We start from the raw sequence: 10,795 nt of genomic DNA, 5'->3' as shown, positions 1-10,795 counted from the left end.
GAGGACATGGTCTAGATCAGCCATGTATCAAATTTCAGAGTCTAATTCAATCAAATACTCTCTTTTATCCCATGTATGTCCATGCATGTGTACTAGTACTCTAGACATTATTGTGCACTCTCCCAACTTTGACTGGGAACAGATGGTTTAAATTTTTTATTTTTTTTTAAATGTAAAAATGGATGGCTCAAATTTGTCTTGTGATTTTCAGAAACATCACCTTCCATTGTTACATGAATAACTACCCTTATGATTACTATGATCCAAGGTATTTAGTCCATCTCTTATAACCACTGATGAATTGGGGAGAAATTCAGGTTCAGCCCTCAAGTTGCACTTTAACAGCTTAACAAGTAGGCATCCACACAGCCAAGGTTGAACTAAACCCAGCATAGAGCCATTAATCATTATATGTATGCAGTTGTGCAAAGAAAATGCTAAGGATGCACTGTGAGACCCCAAAGTGCAGAGGATGCAACCTGAATAGAAGTGGAATTGCTCAGTGGGAATACCAATTATACATGGAACATTGCGAGTGGCACTCATATTACATAATGAAATTGTTTTTCCAGTCTACATGAAAGTTGTATAGATAATGATGCTAGAGGATACAAATAATGACTTTTCTGCATAAGCTCACAGACATGCAATGAGAACAATGTCTGCCTACTAGATTGAAACTTACCTAAAATCCCAACTTCTGAGACTACAAGGAAGAATAGATTAATGGAACTGTAATGAAAGAGCCCACACACGTTACAACATAGAAATACAAATCTTAACGAAAGAAAAGGAATGCAACTGATATTACAACCTATTTCTGTGTTGCATTTCACAACTATATACAAGTTGGCATTTTAGTGGATTCTTCCCAACTTAAATATACCCAGGTCGCTAAATGTTTATACTCCCATGATGGCTAAAGTTGGTATCCACTAACATTTATAGTTATGCTATGGTGGAGGGACCCCCTCTTTATGTAGTTTGATTTTAGCCTTTTGTTACAATATCTGCGCCATAACTTTCATTGTCTATGCTGCAGCCATATAAGAATTATCTGAAAAAATTGCACAGTACCTAAAACAGGATCCATCAAGAAAAATAATCAGACCATGAGCAATGCCAAGGTTGGATATGGCACAGCAATAAATGATCAGATGCATCAGTTGTGGACATCACTAGGTTAAAATGCACAAAGGGATTACCTGAGCTGAACCTGCAAGCACTGATAGAAAATGGGCCCACAAGGTATACCATCATTATTGTCAAAGTGCAGACTTCCCTTTTGCCAGAGTTTTCAGATGTGATTGTCATCAATTAGGAAAAGCCATAAACTATTTAGCCTAGCCTGGGAGGCCATTGCCTCTGAGACATGCCAGTCATCCCAACTCCATTGCAGGCAGCACTTTATGTTCCACTTGAAAATTTCACATCAGTAGGCTTCAGCAACCATGCTTCCGTTTCTTCTGGCTCTTGCCAACAGAGTAGGAAGCAATTGTGTACCGTGAATTAGCAAGCTCACGAGGAACAGCAGCTCCTGATGATCTCAAAACTTCAACCAACTCCTGAAACAGATTTTTATTCTCCTCATTAACAAACACAATTGCTGTTCCCTCCTCTCCCAATCTAGATGCCCTACCAATCTGATGGACATACTCTTTAATGGAATTGGGCATGTCGAACACAATCACTTGCCTCACCCCCAAAAGATCCACACCTCGTCCAAGAACACCCGTGGCCACAATCACAGAAACCTCTCCCATCAAGAACGACTTCAGGCTCTCCCTCCTCTCCTTCATAGGCTTCTCTCCATGGATTGAAAGAGCTTTCAGCCTAGTCATGACTATAATTGCTTCAGACAGGAGATCAGCACCAAGCCTTGAACTCACAAACACTACAACAGGAGGCTTGAAATGTTGCTTGCTCATCAATATCTCAAAAAGCTTCTGCTTCTTATGCTTTGACTCAACCCAGATAACAACCTGCTTTACAGAACTGTTTGGCCTGTTTGGCTTCCCGGTAGACACAAGAATCAAATCGTTTGCCATTGAGTTTGCCATCTTTTCAACCTCTGGTGGGATTGTTGCAGAGAACATCAATATCTGAGGCTGTAGAAGAGCCCGGAAAATCTGCATTACCTGATCCCGAAAGCCCCTCTGAAGCATGCAATCCACCTCATCCAAAACCAGAACTGATACCTCATCAAGTTCAATATCATGTTTGGTTAAAAGATCAATCAGCCTGCCCGGAGTTCCAACAATCAATTCCACCCCCTGCTGAATGCGGTAAATTTGTCCAGCCATGGCATCACCACCAACCACAAGTGCAGTTTTAAAGGGCAGACCCTTCCCCAGTAGCTTTGCTTGTTCCTCCACCTGTACACAGAGCTCTCTGGTTGGTGCCAGAACCAACGCTAATGGCTTTTTCTGGTCTGAGGGGTGTTTGAAAAGATAATTTGCACAGCGAGAAACTACAGGGACTAGAAAGGATGCTGTTTTACCAGAACCTGTATCAGCTGAAACGAGCAAGTTTTTGCCAATCAAAGCAGCTGGAATGGCTTGCATTTGGACAGGTGTGGGCATCTCATAGCCAGCAGATTCTAAATTTTGTTGGAGCTTTTGAGGAAGACTGCAGGAAGAAAACGACAGGATGGGTGGTGGAACAAATTCTCCCTTGACTCGGATCTCAATTCTTCTTCTTAAAGCTTCAATCTGGTTGCTGCTCAAACTCTCAGAATCTGATTTCTGATCATCATCTCTAACATAAAAGCACTCATCTGTGACAGGAACTTTTATAGAAGATGAAACACATACTGGCTTTCGGGAGTTGGCAAGTCTACCAAGGAGGATCTGCTTGCATTCCATGCTGCATATATCATCATCTGTCTCATCACATATATACTCACCATAGCGGCCACAAATAACACAGGAAGGCTCCCCTGGCAGGGCCTCTCTTTGATTCCAACATGTCTCCTTAATAGGACTTCCTGAGCCACAGGCTACCAAATGACAAATGAAGTATTAGATAACATAATTATATATGGGATAATCTAATCAAGTTAGTCAGTTTATATAGATGAATCTGCTCATTCTTCACTTAAAAGGGAGCAGGATTACCAACAAGGCACCAATGCTGAATCACCTTTTTAACTTTTTTTCTCATTTTTAAAGAATAAGAGATTTTAAATAAATTGTTCTCATTAGTAATTTATTATTTTAACTAATTACAATTTTTTGCTAACTTAAAATCCTTGCCAGACCCCGTAGTGGCCGGGGCCTTGTGCACTGGGTACGCCCTTTTAAAATCCTTCCTATTCAGCACACTATCTTTCCTTATCTATATCTAACTTCTTTTATATCTACTTAGCACCCTACTCCCTCTCCCTCCCGCATCAAACCCTAAAACCTCTCGTTGTTGGCATCCCCAAACTCTTCCTCCCCCTTGCCAAAAATAATTTCAGCAAAATATTTAGGTTAGCAACAAAGAGAGAGGGCAAAAGTAGCCCCTTGCGTCTGCTCATAATTTCTCCCAATCTTCAAGTGGAAGAAAGCTTTCTAGAAAAACATAACATGCTGTTGGTATTGACAATAGTCAGGATCATAATGAAAAAGCTTATGCATTCACGAAGCATAAGCCAGTGCTTCAGACACCTTCTATAACAAGTAAGTCACAGTTCATAATCAATAGATCAAAATACAGATAGGTTTACAACTAGGCTGTCTCAATTATAGGCCGGACAAAAATAAGTCCAGTGATTAAATTTGTGAAGGTTAAGCGTGTCAAAATCCAGCCTATTTGCAATCAGGCAATTGATCCATATAAAACTTGAAAGAACAGAAATTGTATATGAACTGCCACTGATTACAACAAAAAACATTTAAATATGCAATAAATCATTTTGGTTTTACTAAAAATGTTTTAGCAAGGAATTTAAGTGGATTTGAGTTGGTATTTCTTGCCCCCACCCCCTCTCACTCTCTCCCACTAGATTATGGCTGTGATACTCTGTCTTTATTCTTTTCCATAAAGTGTTCATTAATTCATATATTAATGGGGAAGTCCTGGCTCCAAACATGCCGCACTTTCAGGGATCCTCAATAAAAAGAACACAAGAGTCTCGTTGTATTCATTCAGTAAAAACGAATGCATAAGTTTGACTACTAGTAGCAATAAACAATGTCAAATAGGTAAAGTTGATATTGAGAAAGCTTACAATCATGCAAATGATCCTAGATCATACCATGAGAAGATTGAGATTCAGATTTAAGTGGAGACAGTGGATAAGAGTTAGTATATGTCATGTCACCCTTCCTAGGCAAGCTTCTCTATCCTTAACCAATGATGTTCCAGCTGGTTTCCTCAGACGCTAGAGGGGTCTCCACCAAATTGAGCCACCTCACCTTTTTCTTCATTCTTTTCAGATGCTCCAAGTAAAATACCACAACGAGCAGTAGGAGTTAAGTTTGGGGGCTTCATGGAATGGAGGGATAACAGACAATCTACCACCAGCAATTAGCAGATATTAAATTAATCTTTCATGGTGGTCCCAACCCCACAACCAATTGTGATTCTTGAATTTATTTGGATTGTGTATCAATTCTTTCAATAGCGAATTGATTAAGTCTTCAACATGAGTGTGGGACGCATGTCTTGGTCTTAGATGTGAATCCCCACCATCCTCTCATATGTGGAGCAACAAATACAGCAGGAACAAGGGAATGGGAACAAATAGTGGAGAAACTTCAAAAAAAAAGTGGGATGCTACTGGGATATTCTTCAAAAGGAAGGAGGATAACAGGTGAAGAAATTTGGAGGTTTGTAATTCCCATGTAAAAGTCCATTATGGTCCATCTTTGGATCAGCTCTTTGAGTTACGGATAGAGTAGCAGTTGAAGTGGAGGAATAATAGGAGAATTTGAAGATTTGATAGATCAGTTGGTTTATGATTTTCTCATGAGGTCCCAATTTGAGCACTTCTACGGATCAACACCTTCCACATTTCAAGGAGCTGCACCAATTAAAGTACTTCAAAGAAGATTTAGTTCCCTACATCTTCTTTTCATGCAGCCTTTTCAAACATGTGTTGTGATGCTGGCAAACCTACAGGTTATGCCAAGGATATTACAGTGGTCAATGTGATGCTGGAAATTCTCCATTATTCTTTGACTCCCAAAGCAGTATATTTTGGAACTTATTCCCAACTCCAATACTTTGGCAATTTGGAGATGGCAGCTGGGCCAGCCAAACTTTTCTATTTTATGTAATGGTAGCGTAAACCACAGAAAGAACTTTTTTCTCGTTCTGGAAGGGCCATTGAATAAGTTCTTATATTTCTGAAGGGAAAAATAATGCTTTGTGAGTGGAGGAAATATATCGTAAGAGAGAGATTCTGGTAACACCTCCAATTGGGGTTATTTGTTAACGGTATAGAAGCAAACTATAACAGATTGGAAGGAAATATATGCACTACTCAATGATCTAACAACATAATGAAAGAAATTATGAAAGAGTGTGTTTAGCTAGTTGATAATAAAAAGAAACGCAAACTGACTTGCTTCAGAAGGGTAGTGCTGCCTGTTTGACACAAGTCAATTTCAGATAATGGAGTACAACCCCATTCAAACTAATTGGGTTAAGACTTAGTCAACTGGAGTCGAGAGTCCTCTAATGAACAGACATGCTGTAAACAATTAAAACAAAAAGGGGGGGGGGGGGGGAGCAAAAGTTCAGGAATTTCAAGTTCTTACCTGTGACATCACCAGTATTTGCTACGTCCTGTTTATTATCCTTCTTGTCTTCTTCCATGACCCACAGTTTATATTTGTCAAAAAGGCTGAGCAGTCACCAGGAAATTAGAATGCCACCGTCATCACAGGACCTCAACAACAGATGATAAATAAAACAATACAGTATCACTGGAAGTATGAAACTCTACATTGGGTAGGGGGGAAAATGACTCAACGGACATGCCGAGAAGGATCCAAAAGTACATTTGAGAGGTTGAGAACATTATTAAGACATTTAAAAGTTGATCGATAGTTTCCAGATATGAGCAGCACAACACAGTCTAACAAATTTATTGACTAATGTGATGCACATACAAAAAATTAGAATAAGAACATTTTAATTAGAAGCTACAATTCAGTGAAAGCCTAAAAGCTAAAGAGAAGTTTTGAATTATATACATTTAGATAGCAAAGGGAAACTGAACTTGGCTTGAATAAGGAAGAAAAATGGGATTAGAAATAAAAGAAGCATTAAGAACGTGAAGAGAAGAGAAGAGAAGAGAAGGATTAGATAATAGCCGGGATTCAGGGCTATGTTTGGTATGCATTCTTAACTAAAAATGAGAACATTGTTTGGATACATCTTTGTCTAATGCATTTTTTATTTTAGATAGGGATAAACCTCCTCCTCCCCCCCTTTTTCTTTAGCATTTCATCAAACAACTGATGGTCAAAGGTCCCAGGGTTTACGACCAAAGCTTGCTGGACTGAATTTGTAGCCTGAACCCAAAAAATCAAGTAATACACAAGCGCAAAACCATTAAAAAAAACACACATAAAACCGAAGCTTCAGGCCACAAATCAAGTGATTTTTTCGGCTAATGCATTCTTGTTTAAACAATTCAAACAAGATAGCACGATAATCTAGATGTATGTCCGCTTGCAGAGAAACATGGAACTACACGGTTTAGTGCAGAAAGAAATAAGAAGAAAAAGAAAAAACAGGAAAATCACAAAGAAATTAAATTACTAAAAGCGAAACTGATCAAAGGGGAAGGGAGAGAGAAGAGTATCGTTTCAACGTTTCGTGCGTGCTTACCTCGAAGCTCGGATTCGGAATTCGAATTATTATTGTGTCGATGACAACGATAAGGCTTCGCTCGATCTTTAAAAATCAATCAAGAAAGTAGATATTGTTTATGAAAACAGGTACAGGGTTCCCTCTCTTGGTCACTGGAGAAGGGAAAGGGGGAGGAGAAGTTATTCAGTTGACGGTGCCACGTGGACTGCTCTCTTGTGATCTGGATGGACATGATCCTACCGTCCTCATTGATCTGGATCCCTAATAACTAGCTGGTTGTTTTGTGACAATTGGATCAGAATCCAAATTCATAAATATTCCACCCTTGATTATAATACGGCCTCACTGATACACAAGAGCCAAACCAAGCATGTTGTGTAAAAGGCCACTCAAAGAGTGCATGCATCACTAATTTCAATATTAAAGTGGATCTTTGTTCTCCTCAGTAATAAGTGGGGGCGTAATGATCACCCTATCCTTGCCCAAACACTCTGCTTAGGTGGGATCCACTCCCTTATTACAGGCACTTGGAGAACAAGGCCCGGCAAGGAACTGGAGGAGATAATTTTCGCAGGTGGAGGAAAACTTTATCTTACATGATACTATTGGGAAAACACTTCCCTCCATCTATGATTGTTTTGATGATAACAAACGTATTGGTATAAGCCATTATGTATCATTATGTCAACATGATTGATGATAGAATAAAGAAGAACAAGCCAAGACTTGAAGGACATAGCACAAAGACTGAATAAAGAAGTTCAACATCAAGCTTAAAAGAAGTCCAAGACTTGGAAGCTCAAGAAGAAATCTCTCACAACTTGAAGATGGAAGAACTTCAAGACACCTCACCATTCTTACAAAAGAATGATTGTAGATTGAGGTTTGAATATTGAAGAACATCTCTAAAGGAAGCCAAGAACTCACACCCACAAGTGGAAGAAGCTCCAAGAAGAACCAAGTGCACTTAGAACACAATCTATACATATGCACATCAATTTACATACGCATTGCATACATTCTTAGAGACTCTTGGAGGTACTAATCATCATGCCCTAGACCTAAGAATAAGTCTATAAAAGTGTTAGACAAAACCCCATGAAGTCCCAAACAAATCGGACAAAAAATCCTTTGACAGACAGTCAAAAATAGGACAAACTGTCTATCGGTCGACCTACAGTAATTAAAAGTCACAAGCCTGATTCCAGTGGCCTGTCGATTACAATCGACAGAACTGTCGGTCGACCAACATCTGTAGGTCGATCCATAGGTCGACCGACAATCGACCAATAGCCCAAAAATTGGCTTTAACGGCTAGTTCTTCAAAGGCTAGTTTTTGGCGATCGACCGACAAGTTTTATAGGTCGACCGACAGACTAAAATTATGACCGTTTTATATCCGTTGGGGCTCAAACTCCACCCATATTTTTGCTATAAATAGAGCATCAAAATGGCTCTAAAAACAACCCTTGAACATACAATATACATATCCAATTGAGATCATTTGAAGAGAGTTTCAAATCATTATTGAGAGCATTCTTTAGTGTTGAGCTCAAAACTCTAACTTATTATTCTTGTCCAATAACTCAAACTCTCTATTCTCCACAGCTTCTCCAAGTTGTATCATCAAGAGAAGTGCATTGTGAGATCAAAGGTGCATCATTATCATCGACATCATTCATATCATTGTGCACCAACATCACTCAAAGAGTAAAGTGTCACTACCCTGTGATAGGTATTTATACCACAACTCTAGTGTATTTATTTTGTTTGTGCTTTTGATTTGAGAAAGCATTGTTGTATTAATCTAGACCGTACTTAGATTAGTACAAGGACCCTCTCATCCTTAAGAGATTGGAAAGATACTCTTGTCCTGTAACTAAGATTGAAAGGATACCCTTATCCTGGAACTAAGATTGTAAGGATCCTCTTATCTTGTTAAAAAGGGTTGTAAATGTATCATTTCTCCACCTATTGTATTGAAAGGAAAATACTAGTGGAATTCTCTCAAGATTGAGAGGAGTGGATGTAGGCTAAGTTAGCTTAACCACTATAAATCTTGTATCTCATTTATTTTTACTTTTTAGATTGCTATATTTAATCTAAGTGTGCAACTAATCGAAAAATAGGCAAAATCCACTAGTGGTAACCTATTCACCCCCCCTCTAGGTTATCCAACAATTGGTATCAAAGAGGGAGCTCAAAACTAAAATCATATCTATCTTTAATTTGTGCTAAAACGATCCATGGCATCTTCGTCATCTACACACCAAATTGAGGGACTTAACATTACTAGGGCACCATACTTTGATGGTGAAGGATTTGCCTATTGGAAGTGTAGGTTCAAAAATTATACGCGTGCACATGATATTGATGTATGGATTATAATTGAAGAAGGTCCCTTCCAATTCACAAAAGAAATTGAAGGAAAAACTGTACCTAAGGAGAAATCCGAATGGATACCATTGGATAAAACACATATACAATAAAATTTCAAAGCTATTGCATTTCTACAATATGCTCTTAGTGGAAATGAATTCAATAGAACTAGTATGTGTAGCACAGCTAAAGAGATGTTTGATATTCTTGTGGTTACCTTTGAAGGAACATCACAAGTAAAACAACTCAAAATTGATAAACTCATCCATGAATATGAACTGTTTAAAATGCTTGATGATGAATGTGTTTCTGATATGTTTACTAGATTTACTAACATTGTCAATAAGTTGAAAAGCTTAGAGAAGGAATATGCAAAAGCTGAAAATGTGAGGAAGATCTTGAGATCACTACCTTTTAAGTGGAGACCAATGATGACGGCCATCAAACAAACAAAAAATCTAGAGATTCTAAAGATGGATGAATTGATGGATACTCTACAAACTCATGAGGTAAAACTCCTCGAAGATGAGAAAGTTGTAGAAGTAAACGAACCAAAGAGAAAGACCATCGCACTCAAGACCTCATATGAATCCGAAGAAGAGAAAAGCGATGATGATGATCTTAAGAAAGAAATCTCTCAAATCACAAGGAAATTCCAAAGATTTCTAAGAAAAAGAGGAGGAAGATTCAACAAAGAACAACCATCAAGAGAAAATAAAAGTAAAACATACTCAAAAGAAAAATCTATTAATACTAACAAGGATATTGTGTGTTATGAATGTAGAAAGCCTAGGCGGTTCAAGATATACTTTTGTAATAGTTGATGACTTTTCTCGCTTCACATGGACTTTATTTTTAAGACATAAAGATGAAGCCTTTGATGAGTTTGCATCTCTATACAAGATAATACAAAACCAAAAGGGATATCCCATAACAACCATTAGAAGTGATCATGGAGGAGAATTTGATAATATCAATCAATTTGGGAGTTATTGCAATGAACAAGACATAACTCAACTTCTTCGCTCCTAGAACACCTCAATCCAATGGAGTGGTTGAAAGAAAAAATAGATCACTCCAAGAGATCGCTAGAACAATGATAAATGAATATTCTCTTTCAAAATATTTTTGGGCCGAAACGGTCAATACGGCTTGTTATGTATTAAATCGTGTGCTAATTAGACCTATATTATTCAAAACACCCTATGAACTTTATCATAATAAATTACCTAAAGTTAATTACTTTAAAGTGTTTAGGTGTACATGCTATATATTAAATACTAAGGATAACTTAAAAAAATTTGATGCTAAAGTCGATGATGACATTTTCCTTGGATACTCTTCAAATAGTCAAGCCTATAGAGTCTTCAACAAGAAAAGCTTGATTATTGAAGAATCAATTAATATAAAATTTGATGAATCACTTCCTAAAGAAAGACACAAGTCATTAGTTGATGATGATGATGATACCTTTGTTGAAATTAGGGAAAGCATAGAAAATTTCTCTCTAAGAGAACCCAATGACCAACCAAAGGATCTACCCAAGGAGGTTAGACCTTGGAAAGACCATCCCTTAGATCATGTCATCGGAGACCTAGACAAAGGAATC

At 38.0% G+C, this 10,795-nt stretch overlaps 1 protein-coding gene across 2 annotated transcripts; it reads right to left on the bottom strand.

Moving 5' to 3' along the window:
- Positions 1 to 603: 603 nt before the first annotated feature.
- Positions 604 to 5,912, bottom strand: LOC122646637 (DEAD-box ATP-dependent RNA helicase 41). Of its 2 annotated transcripts, none has more exons than XM_043840228.1 (3): positions 5,748 to 5,912; positions 1,206 to 2,998; positions 604 to 1,077 (listed from the first exon to the last, which is right to left on the bottom strand). In XM_043840228.1, exons 1-2 carry the CDS (start codon positions 5,803 to 5,805, stop codon positions 1,443 to 1,445), a joined length of 1,614 nt encoding a protein of 537 aa, XP_043696163.1. In that variant the 5' UTR covers positions 5,806 to 5,912; the 3' UTR covers positions 604 to 1,077; positions 1,206 to 1,442. The 2 variants fall into 2 exon arrangements, with proteins under 2 accessions (XP_043696163.1, XP_043696164.1); XM_043840229.1 differs by having other exon boundaries at positions 1,206 to 2,986.
- Positions 5,913 to 10,795: the final 4,883 nt, after the last annotated feature.

Source organism: Telopea speciosissima, chromosome 11 (genome assembly GCF_018873765.1).
Source record: "Telopea speciosissima isolate NSW1024214 ecotype Mountain lineage chromosome 11, Tspe_v1, whole genome shotgun sequence".
NCBI lineage: Eukaryota > Viridiplantae > Streptophyta > Magnoliopsida > Proteales > Proteaceae > Telopea > Telopea speciosissima.
Note: the sequence above shows the minus strand (reverse complement) of the source record. Positions and strands in the feature narration are given on the sequence as shown.